Source organism: Mugil cephalus, chromosome 21, assembly GCF_022458985.1.
Source record: "Mugil cephalus isolate CIBA_MC_2020 chromosome 21, CIBA_Mcephalus_1.1, whole genome shotgun sequence".
In the NCBI taxonomy this organism is placed as follows: domain Eukaryota; kingdom Metazoa; phylum Chordata; class Actinopteri; order Mugiliformes; family Mugilidae; genus Mugil; species Mugil cephalus.
Genome location: NC_061790.1, coordinates 1,610,537 through 1,638,181, shown reverse-complemented (window position 1 = coordinate 1,638,181; position 27,645 = coordinate 1,610,537). Strand labels below are relative to the sequence as shown.

Sequence of the window (27,645 nt, the reverse complement as noted above, 5' to 3'; positions counted from 1 at the left end):
GTCTAATCTCCTTCCGCCTTCAGCCTCCAGCCAAACCGTGTCCTTCTACAACAAAGACGAGCGCGGCGAGATCCAGAGAGTGACCTTCGACAGCAGCCCAGTGAAGAGGATCTTCCACGGGAGCTTCCACAAGGTAAACGAGCTGCAGGGAAACGTCCACCTCAGGCATCTTTAAGCTGATTGAAGCCGTAGCCAAATGTGTCTGTAGCCAGTGAGTTATCGGCCCGAGCCTCTAAATATATATAGATGCTGTGCTCTGTTCTCTCTGGACGTCCCGAGGTTAAACAGATCCTGCACATGCCTCAGATTCCTGATGTGTTGTATATTTCAGGCAGCAGATGGTTCGTCTGCAGGTTCAAACACTGGACTGCAGCTTCTTTAGGATCCTACAATGATGATAGATATTAGGGATGAGGATGTTATGGGTCTGCATTCAGGATGTTTGACTGGATGTGTGGTCAGGGTGCTGGGGGGGGGGGGGGGGGGGACGCTGTGCAGCTTTATCACTATATCATTACAGAAAACTGTGCAGACGCTGCTGGGACACTCGCCTGGAAAATATTGGGTCACTGCTTTCACTATTAAACAATTACATCAGAGCAGCTGAGCAGTTTCCAGCAGGAAGGAGTGGGGGGGGGGGGGGTCGCCTCCCTGCAAACCTCCATACACTGCAATAACCACAGAGACTCAGGGTTTAGGCTGCAGAGAACCTGCTGCTGCTCATTCCTTAGTGATGAACATCTTCTGGATGAAGAGGTCGAGTCTAAACAGGAGTAAATATTAGGGACGTTCTGATCGGAATCAGGATCCAAGCGTTTAAAAAAAAACAGAGCAGGCTTCAGCCAAGGCTGATCTGTTGTGGTTATTTATTTTAAAAAAACACGTCCTTGTACCGTCAAAAACACACAATTTTATGTTTTTTCAACTTAAGTTCACAATTAATTTAAGTCAGACACAGTTAATAATTTCAGTGCTTTGAAATAAACAGTGACTAGATTTAAGGCACATCCATGTTTTTTAACAAACTTTTAAATTTTTCTATGAAATTATTGGTAAAATACTGTGAGAGGTGGTTCAGCCTGGACAGGTCACGAGTCCATCGCAGGACTAACACACAGAGACACTCACACGGATGCAGACTCATCCACAAAGACCCGAGCTGAACCAGAAACAAACTGAATTAATCCATTTATTTACAAGAAAAAATCTGAAAAACGACACCAAAACGAAACCTAAAGAAACTTAACTCACACACTTTGACAAAAATACACGACTAAAGCAGAAAACTGAGTGATCAGAACATTACATTACATCAGCTGCAAATACAAATACACTTTATAGACTGAACCTTTATCTACTTCCTTTAATGAAAAGTTATTTTTGTGCAGACAGACATGAACCTGCTCCATCTTCACCCACTCGTTTCTCATCTTCTCGTCTCTGTCCAGTCATATTTTTTAAATCTGATTCTGTCGTGTTCTGGATCGTCCCCTGAGAATCGACTAATCTCACTAGATTTGTCAAAACCACAGCGTTGTTTCTAACGAGAGGATAAAGGAAAAGCTCAAATTGTCTCAGAAAATAGGATTTTTAAAGCTCCAAATCTGATCCTTTAAAATGAAGATTGATTTGTGAAGTATTTGTCGATATAATTCAGTCTCCAGAACGTCCAGCGTCTCAGATGTGATAAAATTCTTCCGACAGATTCGATCCCTGAGGAGAAATTCTTCTCCTCTCAGAGTTCAGAGGTCACGCTCGGCCGTAAACCTGGCGGCGCGTCGGACGCCTCCAGCACAAATCATAAAAACAACAACAACAACAACAGAAAAAGCTCAGCTGAAGGAGAAATTTAAGATTTAAATGCAGAAGTTATTTGTTGTGAACCTGGCTGTAGGTTCACGGAGAAAGATGCTGAAAGATGTCGGGTCAGATCTCGTCTCCTTCCCCTGAATTCACTAGAAAACAAAACTAAACAAACTAAAAAAAAAAGATCTGTGAAAAAGACCTGAAGGTTTCTAAGGATTAACTGAGGAGAACCAGATCAGACTGGAACCACAGGAAAAGACGAAGGAAACACGAGACGGACAAAGACAAATGCTTCATGAGTTTCATCTGAGTTTAGATTTAAACATTCAGACCTTTTGGATCAGTAAATATTTTCCTTTATTTACAACCAAGGCAGGATTTTTTTTGGGGACAACCTGACCTGACTCGACTCCACTGACGTTCGTTCAGTGATTTGCACAAAGACTTCTCTGAATTCCTGCGTTTAAATCCAGGGATTATTTTCCCAAATGTTTGAAAGTGAGATCCCGTCATTCGCTCTGTGCCCTGAGAGATAAATCCAGAGCGAGCGGCAGCAGATCGACGTGAGGCCTCAGCACAGATGGCGTAAACTTCCTGCTGCGGCTCCAGCGCTGCCCCCGCGCTCTAAAAAGATTAATAGTTCCATTTTTATAAAAGCCTCGGTAGTTCCTCGAATCTTCTGGAGGCGCGGGATGCAAACAGCAGGCCTTGTTTGGACCGACCCTGACCACGTTGTGTCAACGTTTCCATTCTCCTGTGAAAAAACATCTGGACGGAACCAACAGAAATGTCACATTTTGATGCATTTCCTCCTCGTTTTCCAATCATTTAAGGACGAACTCTCCATCATCACCATCTTCTTCTTCTTCTGTGGTTAAACGGCATAATCGTCCATCACACCCAAAACATCTAAAGGTCCTAAACATAAATAAAACAAAAGTCAAATTAGCTTTGAGGCTAATATGAATTGAGAGGCAGCATCGCTTTAGTTTTGTGTTAAATTTAAATGGCTGCATAAAAAAAAAAAATCTAAACCTGATAAATAACCACAAAGCTTAAGTAAAGAATAAGAAGCTGTGTCCCGGTGGTTCATGCTGGATGTTACCTGGTCTGATTAAAAGCTCTCAGTCATCCAGGTCCTGATACATCGACAACGTCTTCAAGGAAACGTACAGGTCCAGTTGTCCTTGTTTCAGCCTTCAGGTTGTTTTACCTGATGTTCTGCATCATATGAACAGAAACAGAATATTACCAGAGATGTGTGGGTTAGTGGTAGAGCTAGGTTTAGGTTTAGGTTTAGGTTTAGGTTTGTAAGGGTCTGGGAACACATGGTCCATCCTCCTGCAGTAAATTAGCTTTCATGCTAGCAGTGAGGTGACGGTGGTTTCCCCTATGAGAGCCAAGCTACATCTGAACAGAAAACTGCCAGATATATATGTTAGTGTAAGAGTTAGAGCTAGAGCCTGGGTTACACTCTATTTATTGTCCATCATCATGTTGTTGTGGAGATATTTTAATGTTCACCTGAGATGTAGATGTCGTCCGTGAAGCTTCTCAGTCGTCCAGGTCACTGTACATCCAAAAAAAACAAAGTTAAAACAAACTGGACTTGTCGAGTTTCTTGGAGACATTTGGTTTGTTAAGTCTCTTCCTGTTTCTCTCTTCTCATGCAGTAGGTTGTGTTTGCCTTTATTTTGTCAGTTCTCTGTAACTGGCTCCGAGTGTTTCGGTGTTCAGCTGTGGAGCTGGGCCACACATGAAGAGGTCAAACACAGAGGAGGAGTGAAGCACGTTAGTCAGGATCACGTCTCAGCCCCGTCACCGACCTTTAAAGTCCACGTCGTCTGAACACGACCGGCGCTTCCTGTCGAGGTGTCGACCTGCTGACTGAGCAGAGCGTTGTGTAAACAGAGACACTGTCTCCGTGCTCTGTTGAACATGACTTTGCGTTTCTGTGGCCGCCGACTCGACCACGAGCAGCTGGACTCGGTCCGAGCGGCCTCGGGCTTCGAGGAAATGTTGCCGTGTCTGAAGGTTCGTTCCTTCGCCACAAAATGACGACATGCGATGGAACCGGAGAGAAATCCAAACGGTGGTTTTGGAGAGCGGAGCAGAGCGGCCTCAGTTATTTTAAAGACGTAACGTGTCCATCAGTGATTGGGAGGGAGGACACGCTGAGGAGACCTGACCTAGAAAAGAGTGAATTCCCGGCTGAAACTGGAATATTTGGATTCATAGGAGGAATCTTTGAGGCGTGAGCAGTAAATAGTTTTATTTCTGTAAAACAGCTGCGTCTGTTTTTATAACGAGCTCAGAAACTTATTGTTGATTTACTGGCAGACGAGTCATTTAACCCTCAAACCTGATTATTCCCATTAAGGGACAAAGGTAAAAATAAAAATGTTTTCTACTTTGTGACACAAACCTTTTAATCCTCTTCAGTCCTCATCATAAATATTAAAAGTCTGATTAATTTCTGACTTTTAACCCTTTATATGCCAGTGTTTGTGATGGCATAAACATTTTGAACTGAATGTGACAGCGTGAAAAAAAAAAGTGATGTTTCATTTTAACTTTTTTTATTTCATTCATTGATTAAAACAAAACAATTCAATATAAACTCAGATGTTTCCAAATCTGAGTGAAAGGAAACAGGAAGAAGGATAATCTGATATAAAAAGCTTCTTTACCCCAAGAATCAGTTCACAAAGAACAATAAGAACAAAATAATGAGAATAATCAAATAAAAGGAAATAAAATAGGTGTTGGCCAACGCTGACTGTCACGTTTCCATGTTAGTTCCCAGGATACATCCATGAAACTGAACCTGATTCGTATCCGGAGCCAGAACGAGTTCAGAGCTTGAATCCAGAGCAGGAGTTTCTGGACCGTCCATTGTTTGATGTTCACGTGTTCACGGAGTGCGTCGTCTTTCTGAATGAAGCGAGAGGTTTTCCCTTGTGTGAACTCTCTTACATTCCAGCAGCGTTTCAATAAACAGGGCTACAGCGAAGTCAGTCTCGAGTCCGTCCAGCCTAATAACTCACAGACCCCGAGGACACGAGCCAGACTCTCAGACTTGGTCCTAGAACAAAGGATTGTGCCAATAAAACTCCTCCTCTCCTTTCCCTTTTCTCTCCCTCTGAAGCTCCACATCCTGGTGTCACCCACCGGAGTCAAGCTCAACATCGACTGCCAGGAGGTGGCTGAGAAGAAGATCAAGGACGCGGGGAACACGTCCAGCGACGGCTACCAGGTCCTGGGGAAGATGTCCAAGTCCATCGGCTCCAAGGGAGAGTCAGCAACTGTAAGTGAACTCTGGAGGAGGAGAAGCTTCAGCTACGACCTGTGGCTAAATAACCTCCCGAGACCCTGCGTCCTCATACGGGGACGTTAGGACTTTGGTCCATTTAGACTTTTATCCTCATGACTAGAGACACTAGTTGGTGTAAAAACATGGTCACAAGAGTTTCAGCAAATTCTTTCTGCAGCTGATCACGTGACAAAAGAGCAGAAATGTGCAAAACCTTGTCAAGTTTTACAGTCGAAACTTGTTTATTTACGTTTTTTAACTTTTCTAGTTTAATGCGAATGTGTAAACGTAACAAAGTCTATCAATAGTAACGAGCTACAACTTGTTTGAGGACGTTGGGACTTGCTCATTTATAATTCTGTCTTTTCACAGTCGTGTTTAGTTTTACATCATTATAATATACAGTGAAATAATCTGTTTTTTCCAGTGTATCATCATCAGGTGTTTGCTCCTGTTAGCGTTAGCTGCTAGTCCTGCTAATGAGCCTGTGGTTAATTGTGCTCTTTAAGCTAACGCTGGTTCGCCCCTGGATGCCTGGTTTTAGTGAATTAGAAGTAAAACGAGGCTGATGAGCTGCATTCGTTCTCCTGCTATGAGGGCGTTTCACAGACACAGATTCATTCCAATGTTTGGTTTCACTTTTTTTTTTCCTGCCCTCGTTTCTCCACAGTTCCAGCTCCAGATGTTCGACATTGTCTGCAGCTTGGCCTGGACCAGCAGGGACAGATGTTGTGACCTGCCGTCAATGGTAAGGAAACCCCACACCACCACCTCCTCCACCTCCACCTCCACCTCCTCTAGGAAACTCAACATGGTCAACGTTCTCTAACAGACCAGCTTCAGTTCCAGCCTTAATGTCTGGGGGAGGTTACACGGTATAAAAATGGCTGATGGAGTTTTTGGACTGCGGAGCAACAGATTTTCTTTCCTGATATTATGAATTGAACTTAAGAAATTCTAAATAATGGGAAGATGAAGCAGACGCTGTGGATTGTCCTGATTAGACACATGCTTCCAATGTTTCCTGGTCTTTAAGTGAAGTTGTTGCAGTGAGGTCATCTTGACAAGTGAGGCTCAAAGGGAAAAAAACAAGGCAGTATTTTATTTTATTCAGTGTCCTGAGATTATTCTGCATCCAAAAAAAAAAAAAAAAACAAGAAGAAAACTCACATCTGCTGGTGTGTAAGTGTATTGTTCCCTCTAGTGTTTGTTTTCACATCTGTGCTGCATCTTGGGGACGTTATTCATCTTCTTAAAGAATCTGACCACCTGGTTCTCCTCTGACGCTGGACGTTGGATGTTTGTGAAGATGGAGACGAGTGTGCGTTGGTTAAAACTCTAACACTCTACATCCTGGACTTTCTCAGCTGCAGCAGATCAAAGACGCCGTAATCACAACTGGCTCGAATCACAGAAATGAAAAGGGTCGATGTGTGGAAGCTCTGAGATGTAGATCGGAGACAGTTACAGAAAAGGAATGAATTTATGAATGAATGTGTGGAGCTAGTGTGAGCGAGCCAGGACCCAAAGAGCTGCTCCCATTCATACAGTCAACAGCAGGTTCTGAGGATTAAAAGGAAACATTAACGTCTGATTCTCTCCTGTCAGTGGATTTATCACAATGCGTGAACACGGTGAAGCAGGATTTAGGATTTAGAGTCTTAAGAACCAAACTGTGACGTCGACAGGAGTGGGTCAGAACATCTCCAGAACTTCAGCTCGTTCCTGGTCTCCTGTAGCTAGTATGTATCAGTACTGGTCCAAGAAAGGAGAAGAACCAGAACCAGGGTCATGGAAGCTCCGACATCGGACACATATCAGGAGGAAGGTGGTTCTGGTCTGATGGACCATGTGTTCTGGGTGGAGAACCAGGATGCAAAGAAGGAACCTTCACAATATCAGACACGTGGACAGAAGATGAAGCAGTTAAGAAGAAGAAGTTGGTTAAAATGTGCAGATAGTGCTTCATGCAATCAGGCTGCAAAAATAAGCAAAAAGTAGCCCCGCCCCCCGTCCAGTCGATCCTCGTTACACACAAACTAAACGCGTTCTGTTGTTCCTCAAAGTCTAAAAAGAGACGAGCATCATTACAGAGCAGTCAATCGTTTTCAGCCATGATGTGAGGTTTTAAAACTCTGGCCTCCGCTCAGCTCAGATCTCAGGAGACGCTGCAACAAGTAAAGCTCTGTCTGACAAGAGTTGGACAAACGTCTGGACGCATTGTCTGTGGGAATGTCCAGCCAGACGACTGGAGCTTCTTATCCGAACCATGATGACCCAGGACAGCTGATTGTCTTATAAAGGAATATTTCAGAAAACATTAGTTCAGTGTCGTGTAGGAGTCAGTAAATCAGCTGATCGCTGCAGCTCTGGATGACGTACTTTACGTTTATACCTTTTCTTTGTGTCTCCACTTCCATCCTCCACCACGGAGGCTTTTACCTGATTATTCTCTGTCTCTTTGTCTCCAGTCTGAGCTGATGTGACCAGGAACCATATGTGGTAACGTGGTTCCTGGTTCCTCTCAGTGAGGTTTATTGTCATGTGGTTTTCATTGAGCCAATCAGAGAAGATCAAGGAAACATCCTCAGGTCTGATCAGGGTCTAATGTGGTCTACAAGTTCTGGTTTTCTTCATGAAAATTTTTTTAAAAATCGCAAAAGTAAAGAAGTCCTCTTGAAGTCCTGCTCTAGAGATGAAATTTAGAATTTCCAAACCTTTCAGTAGCTCCTATACGTAGACGAATCAATCAACCATCAGATCTGCTGGAAATAGAACACACGAAGAAGAAGAGGAAGAAGACGCAACAAGGAGGAAAAAGACGAAAGACGAGAGGAAATGGAGAAAGAGATGAGAAAGGAGGAGGAAGAGAAAGTAGAAGATGAACTAGAAGGATGTCCTCCTCCTTGTCCTCGTCCATGTCCTCCTCCATGTCCTGAATGTCTAGAGTCTTAGAAGACGACCAACACATCTCCATCGTCTCCACATTTGATTCCATCTTTGGTTCATGTTAGTTTTTCTACCTCCAGCAGGTTTTTATTTGAGTAGCAGAAGAAGAACTAGAGACCACGTGAACTGTCTTGTGTCTAGTGTCATGTTCTGACTGTTGAATCGTCTGTTTCTTCTCCAGAGAGATGAGCTGAAGTGTCCGTCTCTTCCCAACTCCTGCACCTGCGTATCAGAGGCCAACGGGCAACCGGGGCCTCAGGGGCCCGTGGTAAGAACCAGCCCGTCAGCACCTTCCTGCTCTCAGAGCGCAGCCTGTAGCGCCAGGGCTTCAGTTCCATAACACATCCATTCATGTTTGGCTCAAAGAAATCAAAATCTAATCTGAAATTCACTCATTTAACCTTTTACAGAATTATTTAACTGTGATTTCACTCTAGATAAAAACTTAACTTTCCATGTTTTCACAGATATTTATCAAAATATATCTAAAGAAACTGATTCACGGGTCAGAATAATAGTTTAGAAGCGTTGCAGGTTTTGGTCGTTCTGAGCCAATAACACCAAACATCTAGAATAAGAGCAGGAGGAGAAGGAGGAGGAGGAGGAGGAGGAGGAGGAGGTCCATCCATTAACTGTCAGACAGACTCCACACTTTACCTTCTCCCCTCTCTGTAAAGATTTTACGAGGCTTTGCAGAAAGGTCCTCTGTGGTTAATGTGCCGCTGTTAATGTGCCATAGTCTCCCCTGTTCAACAAGCAGTGCATTAATAACCATAAATAAGCAGAGGACAGATTTTACTGCTGCATTAGTCAGTAGCAACGGTGGAAAAATGCTGCAAAACAAATAAAAGTCCTGAATCACTTGAATCAAGTCTGCAGCAAAAAGTAAAACAACAATGAGGATGTTACGTCCCTGAAAGGTCAGAAGGGTCTAAGAGACGTGTCCTCATCCAGAACTAGAGACCTGGTCTCAGTCTGAGAGTCAATCAGCAGCAGCGCCACCATGTGGTCAGTAGAATAATGTATCAGCTGCTACACTGGACCAGAACCAGGACCACATGGGAGACTTGTTGAGTAGGTGGTCTTTAAAGGGACCAGGACTCTGTTGTTTCTATTCTCTACAAACAAACAAATATAAATATCTCAACAATAAACTGGTGATGGAAACACCTACATTTCTAAAAACCCCTCAAACATCTAAAGATAAAACATTTCTACTCTCATGAGGTTTTTCAGACGTGTCGATATAAAAGTTCATATAAAAGTTCATATAAAAGTTCAATGGAAACACTTTTTTATCATGTCCCTGGAGATGATGCTGAGGGTCATGTGACCAGTTCATTTAAACTCCATCTTCCTCAAAGTGACGATAATTTAACCTGCTGAGACCCTGCGTCCTCGTATGGGGACGTTAACTTTTAGGTCTGAAGCAGCTTCTTCTGCTTCGACTCTAGTTGGTGTAAAAACACGGTAACGAGCGCTTCAGCGGATTCATTCTGCAGCTGATCACGTGAATAAAGAGCAAAAATGTGCAAAACCTCGTCAGATTTTACAGTTTATTTATGATTAATTAACTTTTCTAGTTTATTATGATGCACAAACGTAACTAATTCCATCAATAACGAGCTATAACCTGATTAATTAGCAAATACTAACATTATTTGCAATTCTGTCTTTGCACAGTTTATTATAATATACAGTGAAATAATGACAGTTTTTCTTCTTCTTGGGTCCCAATAATCTTAAAAAACCTGGGAGAAATTAAAAATGCAAAGCAAACAAAGTTTAAAGCTTAAGATGAATAAATTGTCACAGATTTTCACACTTGTTCAGCTTTTATTTTTCACTGTTTATTAAATGGAACTCACCTTTAGCCTGTGGCCCCAGTGCACTGTGGGTAACGTAGGAGTCGTGTTTAGACCAGGATGAAGAAATATTAAGGTGTGAAAGCAGATTTTCTCGTCTCCTGTCTCTGCAGGGAGCCCCCGGCAGCAAAGGACCCCGAGGTGAAAGAGGAGAGACCGGTCCGGCTGTGAGTCCCTCCTGAAAAACACCTTTTCATTAACACAACACGTCCTCAGCTGTCAACAAAAACCCATCACATCTGATTCCACTTATTGGACGCGTGGTTTTTTTTCTCCGTCTCAGATCCAGTCTGATTCCTCTGATTCCTTGTCTCCGCCTTCTTATTTTTCCACAGTTTCCACAGTAGCGAAGTTGAACTTGAAGTAATTCCTCCTGGGAACATATTTCTTTATCGGACCTCCTCTGTGTGTTTTTCTCAGGGACCGGTCGGCCCTCGCGGAGATAACGGACCACCTGGGCCCATGGGTCTGCCCGGCCCGCAAGGACCCAGCGGGATGTCGATTCCAGGAGAGGCTGTACGTCTGTAAACACACGGGGAGAAGGGGGATTATTTGGAGATTTATCATGAAGGGAAATTTACAAGCTGGGGAGTAGCTGTGGCAGAGAATTACATTCTTTCATGTCTGACCCTCACTGCATGTTGATAAATCACAGCTTGGATCTCGAGGATGAGACAGAAATGTTCCCTCGGTTGGTTCGTCTCCAGGAAGTCAGACTTACTCTTACTTCATTTATCTGATGCTTTACGTTACACATTAAGCTTTAAAAAATAAAAAATAACAGACCTGCAGCTAAAGCAGAGCTACAATAACCACAACTATCATGAATAAATAAAAAAGATTCTGTCAGGTTTTCTTACGTTAGAGAGCAGATAAAATGTCAGAGTCAGGTTTAACTCTGGAAAGCAGAGGAAAATGTAGTTCTCAGCATTAAAATGCAGCCTGCGTCATATTTAATGACCTCCTTGATCTGGACGTCTCGATTCAGAACTGATAAGATAAACAGTGTTAAATGTTGATATAACTACTGGCTGGTTCACTGGTGGATGAATTCTCATGCAACTGTTCCCTTCATGAAGCTTCTCTCATCCACCGTTAGTTTAAAATAACTGAGGGAGCTTTTGTTTTGAAGGCTGGGACTCAGAGACTCACTGTTTGTCCCTGTTTGCCTGTTTAGAATCACATGCATCCAGGTCATGTTAAATGCAGGTTAATTATAATGTTTCATTATATTTAACGTGCGGCTGCATCAGTGAGTATAAAAGTGTGATGTAGGTAAAAAGAATAACAGAATGAAATGCAGCTAAACAAACAGCAGCACGTCTCAGGTTATTTTCTGTTTCCTCTTTCTGAATCACGACCAATCACGTGGATGAACCCGCCCTCATTCATCCATCGTTTTACTGTTTCCTGCCTCCAGGGCCGTCCTGGACCAAAGGGAGACCCCGGAGACTCCGGTCTACCTGGACAGAAAGTAAGTGCAGCCTCCTTTAAAACTATCTCTGGTATTTGACTGAAGGAAAACCGTGATCAGCAGAATAATTCATCTTTCACTCGTGGCAGCAGACGCTCTCAGGCCGCTGCTGCTTTTCTGAAGCTTAGCTTTAAATTAAACGGAGCCAAGAAGACGTCAGGTTGATTAACGGCGCTGGTTAAGTGTCGGCCTCTCGTCCAACATCCTCCGCTGCTCTCAGCTCCGGGGTTTTATCTGGGAATGTACGAGGAGCTGGAGGAGAAAAGTGACATCTAGACTTCACTGGCAAGAAATTAAAGAGCGTTACTACTGAACCTGTCTGTGGCTGAAATATCGGTGAGATTATGAGTTAGCGTTTTCATCTCTAGGTACGTTTTATGAGGCTGACAGAGATGGAAGTCAGAAGGTTAGAGGTCGCGCTGAGATCAGACGGCGGCGACACCTGAAAACCTCTCAGCTCCGTCCTCCGTCTGTGGAGATAAGATCCACTGCATCTGTTTAGAGATGATTCTGAGCTTTAAGTTTTAAGTGATTTCATCTCCTAGAAACGTTCAGCAAACGTCAGAGGAAAGTTCAGTTTATTCCCACCTGCTGTATCTGGCGAACTTTACAGAAAGTAAATCTCAGCACTGAGATATAAAACCCCCCTCGAAGCCTCCGTCCCCTCCAGTTTTTAGTCTGGTCCTGGGAACCAGTAGGTTAATGCTGGTCTGTGGATCTGAGGAGGAGCTGGAGATGCTCTGTGATGCAGACTGGAGCTCGGCCATGGAGGCTCTGTAGGCCAGAGGGAACTGGACCAGGAGCCGGAGCAGGGAGGCAGGATGGGGGGCGATGTGGCAACGCTTCTCACAGCATGATGAACTGTCTTTGCACATTCCTCTCAGAAATTCAGAGGTTATTGAAAGATCTTCAGAGATTCTCAGAGGTTGTTCTGCAGAGAATCTTTTGAGACTTTGCAAATATTTCCAGAGATGCACCAGATCCATAAAGTACTGCATCTATTTTCCTGAGCAGAGGGAGGTTTGTTAATTAGTTCCAACTGCTTTGGTGTTAATTAAAATCTCAATCTATATATTTACATTGATTTTGTGAAGATCACGTCCCAGTTTATTGGTTTGTAATTTTCTTTATGGTGGGTTTTACTTCCTTTCTCCAGTGAAGTGTTTTTCGTGTCTAAATCTGGTCCGATGATGACAACACGGACAGTTTTCCCAGGTGTCCACTTGCTTGTTTGGACCGTGCAGATGTGGAGTCACTGTTTGTGGGTGTTTCCGAGCACAGATTCATCATCTGGTGACGCCGCCGTCGACTACTTCCTCCAGAAAATGTTGTGTTTCCCCTCAAAGACACTAGAGCAGAACTAGAGGCGAGTCGAACATGCGAGAGCTGAGCTCCAGCTGCAGAGTCATGACTAAGACTGATTATTCAGCTGTTTGTTCCAGTAAAACAAACCCTCTGAGTGGTTGGTGTTGATGGAGCGACGGGCTGCAGGTGATGGTGTTGGAGCAGATGCTATAGCAACATGCATTTAATGACTAGCAGACCACGCGGGCTCCGGGTTATAATGGCCAATAAAACAGATCTGGAATATATTATGTTCCTTGTAAATGCGATGCCAAGGCATCAAAGACCAGAGACAATAAAAAGGGTGAGCAGGGCTCCGAGCAAACGAGAGGCGGAGATGTAGAGTCGGACCTGAACCAAGTCGGTCAGTCGGAGCAAACGCAACATTTCAGGACCTGGGATATGAAGTGGGCTCGGCTCTGAGTGTTTGCTCGTGTTTGCTCGTGTTTTGCAGGGTTCTCCCGGTCCCGCCGGTGCCGTCGGACCCATCGGACCAGCTGGAGTCAGGGTGAGTGCACACGGGCTGGTTTTAATGGCAACCATCCTCCAGATTCTTTACACATGATCAGCAGCGACTGAGGGTTTTCAGCTCTGATGCTGTGTTTCCAGGGCCCCCCAGGAAAGGAAGGACCGGCCGGACCCAGAGGCCCCTCAGGGCCCATGGTAAGACTCCTAATGGTCCCACACATGTTGCCTCGGTCAGCGAGGAATGAAGCTCCGGCTGAGAACCAGAACAATGTGCCACCGAGAAGAAGGAGCGGCCGCCCACAGATCCACACACTCACTCTGCTTCTCCTCACAGGGACCTCCAGGATCTCCAGGAATACCAGGAGGAGCAGGGAAACCAGGGAACCCCGGGGACACCGGCGTTCCTGTAAGTGTCCTCACGCTCACTACCTGCATTAATGAGACATGTGGAGTCTGAGTGGTGTCAAACCTCTGGTTCCTCTGGTTTCAGGGTCCCGTTGGTCCCAAAGGAGACAAAGGAGAACGAGTGAGTGAACTGTTGTTTCACCAGGAAACGTCTTCATCCAAAGAAAAGAAATCCACACTGCAGCTTCGTGTGGTTCAGGAAATCTTTGCAAATTAGTCATTTGACACTTGACAGACGTGATGAACTGGGTTCATTTAATTAGACGTTAATAAGATGTGACACAAAGATTCACATTCTAAAAAGATCCGATGTTAAAAGTATTTTCATCCCTCGAGTTTAACACAAAGATGAAAGTGGACAAATGGAACCTGAACGAACACGTGGAAAGTTTTCTACCTGTGTTTGTTTATTCAGGGAAATGAGCCAATGTTACATATTATATATTAAATATCTATGAGGCGTCAGTGTCTCAGAGTCTGGAGATGTTGGTGGTTTCCTCTCAGGAGCTGATGCTTCATTAGTTTCCTGGAAACAGAGTCTAGTTGGGTTTAACTTTAACCTTAGAGGTGAACGTACTTTCATAATCTGTAACATTGGCTCATTGTCCTGAATAAACACCAGTGTAATATTTGTGTTTCCTTGGTGCGATTCAGGTTCTCGCTGATGTTTTGAGTCATTTTTAGGCAGAAAAGTAACTAAATATGAAGTAATGATAAAATCCATGAAATGAGGCCTGAGTGACTTAGTTTAGTGTCTTTGTTCCTGTGTCTCTGCTCTCAGGGCGACTTCGCTCCTCAGAACATGATGCGCTCCATCGCCAGACAAGTGTGTGTGCAGCTGGTCAACGGTGAGTAACTAGTTACATTATGATATTACTGTCTGTGAGGCAACAAGTTACTTTTAAGTTACTTATGGATTCTTTGTTCTCAGTAGATCTTATTTCATTCAGTGTCGCTAAAGAAAGCTGCACCGCGCTACGTTTCCTTAAGTTACTGAACGAGGTCCAGAGATCTTCAGGTTTCACACACAGAGTGAACTTAACTATAATGTTCTTCAGTGTAGAGTCTGACTCATCTTCTCACTAACAGGAAGTTAACGTCATTTATTTTAACTTAATTCATTTGGTTCATTTCTGGTGTAAAATCCAGTTTGTAACAAGTAAAATATTAGTTATTTGTTTGTAATGCCTCACGTTACCACATCACAGCAGAAAGTGATGCATTACAGCATAGGTGTTAAACAGGGGGTTCCCGACCCCTAGGGGTCCGCTGAGGTACTGCAGGGGGGGCGCAAAACCTTTGGTTGATTAGACATTTTTATAGATTTTTAAATAAATTTAAATTTCTTTAAACACACATAAACATGAATCAACATGTTTGTGTCCTTGGTCTGAAAAACGTTGAAGACAGTAATCACATTACTTTTGTCGGTCGTCTCAGACTGATGATGTCACAGCCGTTTGCTGTAACGTTCCTCCTGCTTCTCTTTGCAGAACAAATGACTCGCGTGAACACGTTACTGAACCAGATCCCCAACGGCCAGTACCGCAGCAACAACCCGGGCCCCCCAGGACCCCCCGGCGCTCAGGGCCGACAGGGCCCACGCGGAGAACCAGGCACCGCAGGAAGGAACGGCTTCCCTGGAAACCCTGGTCCACCGGGTCAGCAGGGGGAGAGAGGTACGAGCCCCGGGGGCTAGAGGGGAAATTACAGTTTGCATCAGCAGCAGAAAAATAATAACTGTGTTAAACATGAATAATGACATAAAAAACAGTTTGAATTGCAACAAAAAGTCACTGGATTGTGACTGAAGTTATTACGTTTTCCATTATGTTTTAATCTGCTCATTATTTATTTATTATTTATTATGAACTGATGAAAAAATCCAGTTAAATCCAATAAATAAAATAGAAGCAGGAAGTCATAGGAACTGCTGACACATGTTTGTTGTGCTGATCTTCCTCCACTGATACAGAGAAACATTCACAGGAGGAGCAGCTGCAAACATCTGGAAACATCTGCTTCTTAGAGAGTGAACTGGACTGTGTGTGTTTTTATTGGTTTGGCTGGTTCACAAGATGATCATCACTGATTATTATTATTCATTCATTTATTTTCTGAGGTTTTGTGTCGTAGCGTCGCAGCTTTCTGCTTCTCTAACGTCTCGAAGCTTCTAGAAAAGCGTCGGTTTTCACCACGGCTGCAGAATCTCACGTTCTGGGAAAGTGAACACGAATTCTGAGGGTTTAAAGCTGGAAAGTGCAACTTTTATGAGCTGAATCGTTGAGTAATTAAAGACGTGTGACGAACCATGTGTGGACATGGAGCGCTGATAAAGACAATGAGGACAGTCATTGTTTGGTTCCAGTAAAAGTTGAGAGCGTGAAGCAGAGTCTGGATACGAGAGGCTGGGGAGGCTGCTCACGTTTGATGTTCAGGTTAGCAAAGGGACGAAAAGCAGAATGAGGACGAATAGCATTTCATGAAATGATGCGTTTACATTGAGCTAGCTCTAATGGTTTAAATATTTGTCGTCTTTAAATTAAAGTGAGGCTCAGCTCTGCATAGATTATATGTTTCCCTGTCGACTTGATTACTTACAGCTCCTGCCGGAAGTTATTCGCGACTTCCGGGACTTCAGGCGTGGACAGGAAGACGAGGGGCGATGAGGACTCATCCATTGAAAAACCAGTGACCGAGGAGTAACAGGATGAAGCAGTAGCTGTGTTTCCATTACAGCCCTTCAAAATAAAAGCAACACTTCAGAAATTTCAGTAAAGTCCAGTTTCCCTTTGAAAGGTGTAATTCTCCTAAATTCTCGACACTTTGTCTTATTTTCTCCATTAACGGGCCAATAAATGTTATTACCAACGTCTGTCAATATGTAAAAGGCTTAAATATCCCAGCGTCTACTTCCTTTAAATGAGCCTGTAAAAAGCTTTGTAGCACAATCACCTCATCAGTCATGGAGCTGTTAGAAAAACTGTAAAACTAGTCTCACTGTTATTTAGTGTTATCATCATAGCATTAGCATGCTAGCCATAATCACTTAGTAGTAAATGTGTTAATTAAATGTGTCTACAGGGACATAAATTACATGAACACATGTGGGTTTCACAGTATATATGACGCTAGCTGCTATTTTTCTAGATAACTAGCTAGCATAGGGCTAGCATAAGGCTAGGCTAACTTCAGACTTCATTCATTTGTAAAGTGGTGTTGGGTGTTTCTGAGATCAAGGTTCACATTAATGATGGTGTCACTTTATTTTTCTATATAAAATCTTAACAAACGTCAAACAGAGACATTGACATTTACCTCATCACATAATAGAGAGAAACCAGCTGACATCCAGTTCTTCCTTTTAATCTTCTGCTCCATAACTTTCTGTGTTTTTGTTCACTGGGGAAACGGTGGAGTTTCCTCCGTGTTTTCCTGATCCTGTGGCATATTTTACCTTTTAATCCAACTTTATTCTCTGTTATTGCCACTTCTCTATGGGTGAATATTGGTTAGATGGATCCAACATGGCGCCCATGAAACATGTGACCAGCTCAGAACCAATCAGCATGGAGGGACAGATCAGACGCTCCGACTCTCTATAATATATGACTCTGGTCACATAACTTTGGCTGATTTTAAATTTTATTTTGCAGGTAAAAATAGATTTGGAACCAAACGAACTCTTTCCTTTTGTCAGGGATGTTTCCCGTCGTCATATTTGGTTTTTGAACAGCATTGCAGCTTTATCTGGCAACACACTCAGCTAAGGTTACACAGTGTTGCTTTTATTTTTTAAATTAATGATAAATAGACGCCACTTTCTGTCCTAAAGACGAGTCAAACCTCCATAAATGGAGCCCAGCACCATGATTCCAGCCTCAGAGTCAGAGCTGGTTTCAAAGCGAGAGAGAAGGAACTCATGCTGAGGAAAGTTTCCAAGCCGACTTTGTCCAAGTCTAGACATAACACAGAGAAGGAAAAAGGATCAGCAGATCCCGCTCCTCTTTCCTCCACATACTTTTACCCTATTTCATTTCTGAGATCCAGTGGTTTTTAATTAATTTCTGATGTTTCCAGCTGGAGCGAAGCAGCCGCGAGGATCCTGAGCCACAAGTCTATGTTTGTTTCAAAGACCAGAAAACGCTGCCTGTGGCTGTTTTCAAAGAGAACGATGACATTTAGATTCATCTCGAAGCTTTTTATAAAAAGAAAAGAGTCAAAGCTGGAAAAATAAAAACATACGACGCCATCGATTAGATTAAATCTGGTGCATTCACATGACGTCACGTATCAGACTCAGACGTTCTCCCTCCTCATTGAATATTTAACAGTCAGATATTCCCACAACAACACCATGATGACCCCCCCCCCCCCCCCCCCCCCCCCCCCATTAGCATCCTAGCCACCAAGCTAACAGCTCTAGCCACTGAACTCTAGCTCCAAGCTAACAGAAGCTCTTATGTTTTTTACCTCTGTGATTATTCCCCTCAGGTCCACCAGGAGACAGCAGGACAGGCCCCCCAGGCCCGTCTGGTTCCGCCGGACCTCGTGGTCCCCCCGGGCGTCCGGGCTACGCCGGGGTCCGCGGGCCCCCTGGACCTCCCGGATACTGCGACTCCTCTCAGTGCGTCGGCATTCCTTACAACGGGCAGGGATACGGAGGTAGGCGCCACTAACCAACCTCCTGTAGCTGTTAAACCCAGAGAGTCACCTGGTTCTGTGTCCCACCAGAACCAGACCACGGGTTTGGGTCCAGGACGTGGTTAGGAAGCAGGAGTAGAGCTAAGCACCACATAACTCTGCAAAACACAACGTTAATTCTTAGTTTGAGTTTGGTGGAGACGTCCTGAACCCCCCATGAGACGGAGCCTGGTCTCAGGACGAGGTGACCTCGTTAATGCATGCGAGACACTGACAGTCACTAATCGTTAGACGTGTTTGTTCCTCTGACCTGACTGACACCTTCCATCCTCTTTGGCCTGTTCCAGGTTGACCATAGTAGAGTTTTTTTGCCGCCTGTGCTGCTTTCACTGACTTCCTGAAAAACAAAACCAAAAAAAAAAAAAAAAAAAAGTCCTGTAACTGAAACACTTGCTCGTAAACGCCAAAGGGAACCATTAACAAAACTGTGCTGAAACACAACACAACAACAACAAAGAGGAACCAGTACTAACAACGACTCACAACCAGTAGAGCAAAACACCAGCGGCAGCAGCAGCAGCAGCCATGATGATGATGATGATGATGATGATGATGATGATGATGATGATGATGGCACCGACCCGTTTAGTGGCCTGTTTGCATCTTGAAGCCAAAGACCAAACAAAGCAGCCTTGTGCTGAGTGGAGGAGCATGCACCCAACAACAGCACCAACAAACAGCCCAAACCAAATACTAACAAAGGTGGATTTATAGCAGAGGAGCCGAGCAGCATCAGCCTCAGCAGCATCTCTGCTAACAGCATCTCTCACCACGTGTAAATAAACTAATTTGTAAATGATGTTTGAACCGAGTCCTCCACACTTTAACATCTGTAGTTTTAAAAGCTTGCGCCTTGCAAACAACAACAACCTGCCGCTTGCTGAATGCCGACAAAAACGCCTCTTTGATTGTTTTTTTTTTATTTGTATTTTTCTGCCCGTGTGTTTGTAGCTGTTTTACCAAACGCTCAGGACCAAAAGTGAAGGTTCACATTCACCGTTTCATGTCTTTAGCGAAAAGAATCTGTTTTTATCCCCGAATCACCTGCACTGTAACCTGGATGTTATAAAACACTAACAGCGCCACCTGGCTGGAGGTAGAGGGTAGTACTTTGTGTTTGTGTTGTTGTATTTTGTAAATGAGTGAGTTGTGGAGAAATGATGATGCTAGTTCCTGGCTAACACCTGAACATCGCTAACATCAACGTAAAGGGGGAACGTGACGGAAATGTCCAGCAGGGGTGTGTCCACGAGGGCTAATTTACATATAATTATCCCCACTAGCTTAATTAGCTTCTGGCTGCGCGCTCTTATCTCTGCTAATGCTGTTAGCGCTGCTTATTGTTAGCCTGCAGCTCCCAGGTTCTTCAGTTTGACCATTTTAAGCCCTTAATTATCTTATTAGGTGGATATGAAATAAATAAATAACATTAGCAGAAAGCTAAAGAGACCACTGTTAATGCTAAGCTAGGCTAATTAGCTTAATCAGATGATACAAGGTCCAGCTGAGCTACTAAGGTGTTGGAGCATCAATATTAAGCTTCAAACGCCACGAAGCTGAGGTAAACTAGCTTTAGCTGATGCTAACAGTTAGCTTGAGTTCTACTGTTTGTTTTTAGTTGGTAAAATTAATATCAGTCCATAGCGGCTTATTTTGCCGTCAATATCTTTTACAACAGACATGATAGTAGCTTTAGCTGATGCTAACAGTTAGCCTGAGTTCTACTCTTTGTTTTTAGTTAGTAAAACAGACAACATGATAGTAGCTTTAGCTAAGGCTAACAGTTAGCAATCAGATGCTTATGCTAGCTTGAGTGCAGCTGAGGAAAAGTCGTTGTAGTCCAATTTGTCCGAAAGTAGTTTATATATGTGAGTCCAGAGTGCAGACGTCACTACTTCCTGTTTGGAGGCCCCGCCCCCCTTAAACCCACCGTGGCCACGCCCCTGCTCACTACTAACCAGCTGTGTCAGGGCTTCACCATCGAGCCAGACTTCCTCCACTTTTTAACCACTTCCTCTTGTGCATGTTGAGAGAAAACGAGGAGAAACTCATTGCCGCCCCCAAACTATCTCCGAGCAGGACCGTTCCCACCCGAACCAGAACCCCGGGTAAACCCAGAACCCGGCGAGGACCAGGGGTCGCAGCGCCGCAAGAGATCACTATCAAGACCGACCCCCGGCCGGTTAACGCCCTCATAAGTGGCTCTGCTTTCTCTGTCTCCACCTGTCTGACTTTATACACAAACCAAACAAAAAGAAAAAAGACGAGGTTTGACACCTCAGATTGATCAGAAATCACTTTAAATGCCTTCAGACGTGTGTGAATATTCCTTTTTGTGGCAGGTGAAGGGTTTGGATGATGGACGGAGGGAGGGAGGGAGGGAGCTTTGGCTGATTGTTTGGCAGTTCTGTTAAAATGGAAGAAAAAAAAAAGTTAAGAAGCCAAAGAACCTGTAAGTTTTTTATTCCATTAGTGTCTTTTTGCTTGTAACATATTTGCATTGAGTTTGTAGCAGCGATGCTGGCGACGTTCACAGTGTCGGGACATCAGAGGGTTTTTATTTCTGTCACGTCATTATAACTTCTCATCATTCACTGTCACTTTTAGGAGGTTCAGTTTCATTACGGCAGTTAAACAACGCTTCTCATTCCTATATCTTAGACTTGGTATTTATCGGTTTCCTTTATTCCGTCACAGCTAATTTTACCGAAGGTGGAATTGCATGTCTGTGGTGTATATTTAGTACATGTTTTTGTTTTTTGTTTATTTTTTGTTTTTGTTTTTTTGTTACATTTCGACTTGTTTTTAACCAGAATATAGTTGTTGTCATTCCTGTCATTTCTCAGTATAGAATGCGTCAGAAATCTGCGCTAGACTATGGATGGTTTCCATGGCGACCATGGTCATTGCTTCATGTTTCAGCTGCAGATTGTGAATTCCACAGCCTTATTTTCTTATTTATTTCTGAAAACAGAAGAGGCATTTTTCAATAAAACTACTGAAAATCTACACTTTCATGTTTTGGTTTTTTTATTATTCGGGGTCTGAACAGTTTGGTGACGGAAACAAATTAAAGGAACAACTAGAGGGACGAGATGAGCTGATGGAGAAATAAGAGATATTCAGTCCAATATGAAAAATTTATTTTCCTTATAACTTCACTGTAAAGCAGCAAATGGAATCATTTTTGATGAGGAACCTTAATTTTATAAAGCAATATAATTTCAACATTTTCAACAGGTCAATAAATAAAACACTAAGAAAAAAAAACTTCCTTTCAAAGCGTTTGTGGCTGAACACAACCTTTAACTCTGACTGCTGTAAAAATAATATATTTATAATAATAAATATTTCATTGTTCACTTTTTTAAATCTCTTAACCTCAGAAAACTATTAAATGTTAAAAAAAAAAATCAAAATTTTAACCCTTTAAATGCCCCTTTTTATATACATATATATATGTGTATATGTATATATATATGTGTATATGTATATATATATGTGTATATATATATATATAAGTGTAAAAATATACAAAAAAATTTCAGTGATGAAACAGGAGATTTTGACCTGTTATCCATCTTGAACTTGTCAAAGATTATTAAACCTGCGTATTTAGTTTTATTTTCATTTAAACTCTCATACTGTTCGTGGCTGTTTTTGCCCCATTAACTTCCATCATAACTACATTTTTTAATGCACAGAAGTGACACTAAATAAGAATTTGTTTTGTGACCCTGGTTATTTCCCCTGTTCAGAACGAAGTCTCACCTTTTACCCTTAACACAGACCTGTTGTATAAAAGAATAAAAAGCTTGTTTCTGTGTGTGATATTTGGAGTTTATTAGTGTATTTTAATGAAAACTGATGCTGCACAAAAACTAAATATCATAGAACTCAATGACGCTACTGATCTCTAACAAAACCAAGACCTCGATCTCCATCTGCTTTTTATATGATAACAGGTCATTTGTGTTTATTTTTATATCTGTGACTATAAAACTAAAAATTATCGTTTAAAAGGTTAAAAGTTTTTTGTTATTTAGTAGCTTTGATCAGTTCTGACGTCGATTAACAGATTTATGAAAAACAAAAAGAAGAAGAACAAACATTTCTTGATATATTTTTACAGCCCGACTCAGCGGTGGGTTGTGTTTTTTGAATCTGCACCGGGTCGATCAGGTTCTGGTTCTGGTGTAACTCCCTGTAGAACTATTTGGACTTTTCACGTTTCAGAGCCGAGTTCATCACAGGTTCAGCTGGACGAACTTTTGGTGAGTTCACACCACGAGTGATAAAAGCTTCAACTCAGCGTCACCACGTCGCAGGAGTTGGTTCAATAAATATATAAATATATGAACATAAATCCTGGGGACACAATTTATTCCACTTCACTTGAAGTCGTCTCTTTGCTTCACGTCTCCAGAGGCTGGAGGGACAATCATTAGGATCAATTAGGATTAATTAGGATTAATTAGGAACATCTGTGGAGTTTCTCATCAGCAAATCACACCCAGAGTCTCTTAATGATCGTTTTCCTTCCCCCAACTCTCCACTAGTGCTTCAGAACTAAAGACATGAATTAAACATCTTCAAGAAACTCAACAGGTCCAGTTTCCCTTGTTTCAGGTTGTTTTTGGGGGATTTACTATGAATGACACCAGGAACAGCAGCAACAGACCGAGCACATCAGTTCCTGGACAACAGCTTCACTTCAGGAGAGTTTGGACGAGAAATGTCATCAATCATAAAACAGCAGCTGAATCCAAACTGGTGAAAAGTTGGGGCTAAATAGACGTTATTTTTCTTGGTATATGATGAAGGAACGAGTCGAGGCGTGTTGGGGTTGACATGAAGGCACCTGGAGAACACAGGGGGCAGAATAAAGGGGAACGAGTTCAGGAACAACAATGTTGAACTGGCACCGACAGGAACATGTTGAGTAAACACATTCTACCGAAAACTGAAAACTTAAAAGTAAAAAGAAAAGGATGAGGGCTCGGGGAGGATTATCTGCACATTTTCACTGTTTTATTCTCCGAAGGAAAGACCTCCAGTGGAAACTTGGACGGGCAGGTATAAATACAGCAGTCAGGAAATTGAGGAAAGTGTCTTAAAGTACGATTATCCTCCTTTAAAAGCTTTTTCTTTCTTTTTTTTTTTTTTTTTACGACCTTGAAGCGAGGAGCTGTCGGCTTCACTTCACTGGCACCGTCCTCTCGCTGCTATTTTCTCCTCGGATATTTTCCCTGTGAATCACCGCCACAAACATAAAGCCTAATAGCCGAGCGAGGGTGAGACGCACTAATCATCTATAAGCTGTAAACATCAGCGCTGCGCCATGGAAACACCTCATCATTGGCGCTGCGCTCCTCACATGAGTTCATCTCTACTCGACTGTGACTCATCTGCAGCTACTAGTTACAACACGAGACGATGCAGACGATCGGGAGGAAATGAGAGAAACGTCACATCTGCGTTCTGTTTCTGCACCGATTTGGTTTTGATTTACGAGGAGGAAGAAGGAAGAAGAAACGCACAAGATGGAGCGTTGGACCAACAAACTGTTGTTTGGTTTTGGTCTTCGAAGAAAAGAATTAACCCTTAGACGGGCTCTGTTTAATCCTTCTGATCTTTTTTGTTTTAGTAGATTTTTCTTCGCTGCAGATTGTGAACACATTATATATAGAAATATCTGAGCTGTGACACAGCTTCAGTCTTTATATTGTATGAATCTGTAAAATCGTGTGAACATTTTAATAATGATAAGTCAAAATATTCAGTTTGCGGTGCACGTTGTTAATATAGATTAAAGATAAATTATATTTAACTTCCTAAAACCCAAACATTTGTTTGAAATGCATCTTAATTCCTTTAAAATCAGATTATGTTCTTCAGGTATTTGGACCTAAGACGCATAAAAAATAAGCATCATCTTTGGACTGGAAGTAGTTTTTGAAATAAATGACGTGAACACAGGGATTATTTCAGTGTATTTTACAATTTAAGTCTCCAATGTGAAAACATTTATTTTAAAGCAAAAGCAGAATTAGAAACGATGAAATCCCAACGTTCTCAAACGAGTACTTGTGAATTTGCCAAATTTTCAAATCAAACTAGAAAAGTTAATAAGAACATTGAGCCTTCACTGCCAGTACACAGAGACAGAAATGTCCCCTTATGAGGACAACAGGTCTAAATGAAGCAGAATAAGAAGCTACAAACCTAAAACTTTATGTCCTCATATGAGGACGCTGGGTCTCAGGAGGTTAATTGTGATCAATCTTATTTCTTAGTGTAGAAGTCAAAGGGTTAACAAACATGAAATCTAGGGCTTCATCAGTCGCACAGAATACGCTGACGTGTTGCAGTGTTTAATTTAAAGACCAAACCCTGTTCATACTTTTATCTTATGACCAAAGTGCTTCCTGAAAGTTAAACTGGTTCCCAGTGAATTCGCTGAATATTTGGACCATTACAGAGTTTGGTCTGGCTGTCGGTTGGTGGTCAGATCCTGTTGTGTCTTCATCGGATGTTTTAGATAAAAGAACTCAACAGAGACTCTGGAGCAGGTGCTAATTGTTGATGCTAATGGTTAGCATGTCAGAGCTGCTTTCCATCCATGTGTTTCTGCTCATATAGACACTTTCATGTCCCACGTCTCTGTGACGTCACAACGTTAGCTGGAGGCTAAACAGAGAGAAGCTGGAGGCGAACTCTGTCAGTGTCGTTTTTTTGGAGCCAAAACTAAAATATCAAAAACACTAACTTGAAGTTGTATCACACACCAGCCACTGACACTCGTAGACAACTACGGTTTGACTTTGGTGATTAAATCAACAACAGCTCACTTAATATCTGGTTTGTGCTACATGTTAATGCTAATGCTAACTGCTAGCTAACTCAACATTAGCTGCATGTTCCAGGGGTGTCCCAGCAGAGGTTGCATTTACTACTTTACCCTCCACAGTGGTTCCTCTTACTTCTTGTAATATCTTTGTTTTAGAGGCTTCACTTGATACAGACAGACCAGACTTCGTCCCCTCTGTGTCCTCTGGTCAAATTGTCCATCCAGTGAGTGAGAGTGTAGGAGTCAATGAATATAGTCCCATCAGTCAGAGTCAACTTTTTAAAATAACACTCACGGTCTCAGAGTGTGAGTGTATTAGTATATTCTATAAAATATGTGTTTTCCTCGTCCGTTCCTGCCAAAACATTGAAATATGCTAATATGCTCTAACCGCCGTTTACAGGCTGTAGTGTTAGAGATGTTTTGCTTCCAAATAAGCAAGTGAAGCTAAATCAAACCTAATCAAGGCTAATTAATGACAGAACACAGTAAAAACATGTCTCCTAATTACACGTTTGTTGAATTGTATCATTTGGTGAAACACCAGGTTTAAAACGTGTCCTTCATCCACACACATGGATCACAGCTAAATTTGTCATCATTATGTTTGAATAACAATTATTAGGAAAAGTTCTGTTATATGTTAATAGTTAAGATTAAATGACTTCTCAGAAAGAAAGAAGAAATAATCCAACAGTAATTCTTTGCAGCCGTCTTTAATGGAAGGTTTAACGTTCAGGATCCAAACACATTTTCCTGATTTGTTAAGTCAGACCGTGGGATGCAGGTATCTGAAAAATAAACTGCTGTTAATCAGAAACCTCCAGCGGCTCTAATTGAAACGGGCTGAGGAGGCCGGACCGACCCCGTCCCCTCCCAGGGTCGAGCTTATCGGCAGCTCTGAAGTTCCTCCCCGAGCCCAGGTTTGATCACGACACAAATCAAAACACGTCTGATTAGGGATGAAGTCAACCCTGTGTTCTCCCGCTGAGTTAATCTGATTAAAGACACCGACGTGTTCACCTTCATGCGTTACTGCTGTAAATCTATGGAGCTGGAGATGACGGGTAGCAGCCGTGGAACTACACTAATTACCAACACGTTTCCCATGAAGCTTGTTGTTTCAGTCATGTTCTACTTCCTGAACCTTTCACAGAGTCATCGCCCCAGTTCTCATCAAACATGTTCAGTATTTAGAATTTAAAATCCGGATGATTAACGTCAGTACAACAACCAGAGAGAAATTAATCCACACGGAAAGCGTTAGCTAGCATTCTGCTGCTACAGCAAAGACTTCTGCTTAGCTTTTTGTTTGTTTGGTTTTTGTCGCTGCTAATGGTGCGTTCATTTGGACTCACGCCCCCCAGTCACATTTTCTCCTCAGAAAGTCGTAGAATTGTCACTACCCCCGAGTTGAGTTTCCAAGATGGCCGCCCCGTGTGAACACAGTAACTAGAAGCTCCTGTAATATTCTGTTTATTAGCTCCTCTGATTAGTTTTTGTTGCATTAAATCAGTCGTACAGACAGGATTTTACCACATACAAGCATTGAAATGCTGTTACAGTGTAACTTAACCATGTCACGCTAACAACAGCTAAAAACATTAGCCTGGTAAAACCAAAACAGATTCATCACAGTAAATAATTCTAGTAAAAACCTCCTGAGTTGGTTCAAGTTATCTGTTCATTTACAACTAGTGGAACTTAAATGGTAATAATATTAGTTAATATCAAGATTTATTTTTAAAAAGAAATATTCAGATAATATTTAAATATTCAGGCAAAGGAAGAGCGTTCATGGAGGCGGCCATCTTGTTTTTAGACGTAACTATAACTCAGGTGTGACGTTCGTTCTCAGCGCAAACTTCTGCCTCTGGGGTAAATTGAACGCATCATAACTATTCTGCTTTTGCTTCTTTTTCCTGTTGGTTTCATTGAAACCAGCATTCAGATGCATTACCGCCTCCTACTGGACAGGAGGGAGCATCACCAGATTCACACTAAGTTTGGAGTTTTGTTTAAATCTGACAGAAAGGTTCAAATCACTGTTTGAGAGCAGAATATCTGTGAAGTTTGTGGTGAAACCTGATTCCAAATAAACGCTTTAGGATTTTAAAAGTGAGTCTGAGTCCAGCTTTACTAAACCCTGGAGCCGTGAGCAGAACCAACTCATTCTATATCAGAAAACACTCATTTCTTTGAGGTGGAGAGTTGCTCTGGAGCCTGTCTGATGTTTTGATCTGCTGGACCAATCAGTTTGCTCAGGTTGGGTTTTACGTGGTTAATGTGTTTGGTTAATGTGTCTGGTTGGTTGGAGGATGTTAGAAATGATGCAGAAGTGACTTGGTCTTTTTACTCAAAATGAAACTCATAAATGGGTAAATTCCTTCAGTCACTCTGGACTCATCATGTGCAATAACAGGAACATGTTCACTTGTACTTGTGCATGTTTTCATGTGTTTTTTAC

General features: G+C 42.4%; 1 protein-coding gene and 1 long non-coding RNA gene across 2 annotated transcripts in view; both read left to right on the top strand.

Annotated features, from left to right (window-relative positions):
* Window positions 1-15,346, top strand: part of LOC124998921 (collagen alpha-1(XII) chain-like) — a 94,782-nt gene extending 79,436 nt beyond the window's left edge. Inside the window, exons 62-74 of the mRNA XM_047573558.1 lie at window positions 24-133; window positions 4,955-5,113; window positions 5,790-5,867; window positions 8,250-8,336; window positions 10,047-10,100; window positions 10,354-10,449; window positions 11,354-11,407; window positions 13,206-13,259; window positions 13,361-13,414; window positions 13,554-13,625; window positions 13,710-13,745; window positions 14,406-14,472; window positions 15,118-15,346. Of these exons, the coding sequence (XP_047429514.1) occupies window positions 24-133; window positions 4,955-5,113; window positions 5,790-5,867; window positions 8,250-8,336; window positions 10,047-10,100; window positions 10,354-10,449; window positions 11,354-11,407; window positions 13,206-13,259; window positions 13,361-13,414; window positions 13,554-13,625; window positions 13,710-13,745; window positions 14,406-14,472; window positions 15,118-15,323 (1,127 nt within the window). The 3' untranslated portion in view covers window positions 15,324-15,346. The remainder of the gene's footprint in view (window positions 1-23; window positions 134-4,954; window positions 5,114-5,789; window positions 5,868-8,249; window positions 8,337-10,046; window positions 10,101-10,353; window positions 10,450-11,353; window positions 11,408-13,205; window positions 13,260-13,360; window positions 13,415-13,553; window positions 13,626-13,709; window positions 13,746-14,405; window positions 14,473-15,117) is intronic.
* Window positions 15,347-18,059: 2,713 nt separating this feature from the next.
* LOC124998922 lies at window positions 18,060-21,337 on the top strand. The gene is made up of 2 exons (XR_007111110.1): window positions 18,060-18,289; window positions 18,616-21,337. It is a non-coding gene; the product is annotated as an uncharacterized LOC124998922 (long non-coding RNA).
* Window positions 21,338-27,645: the final 6,308 nt, after the last annotated feature.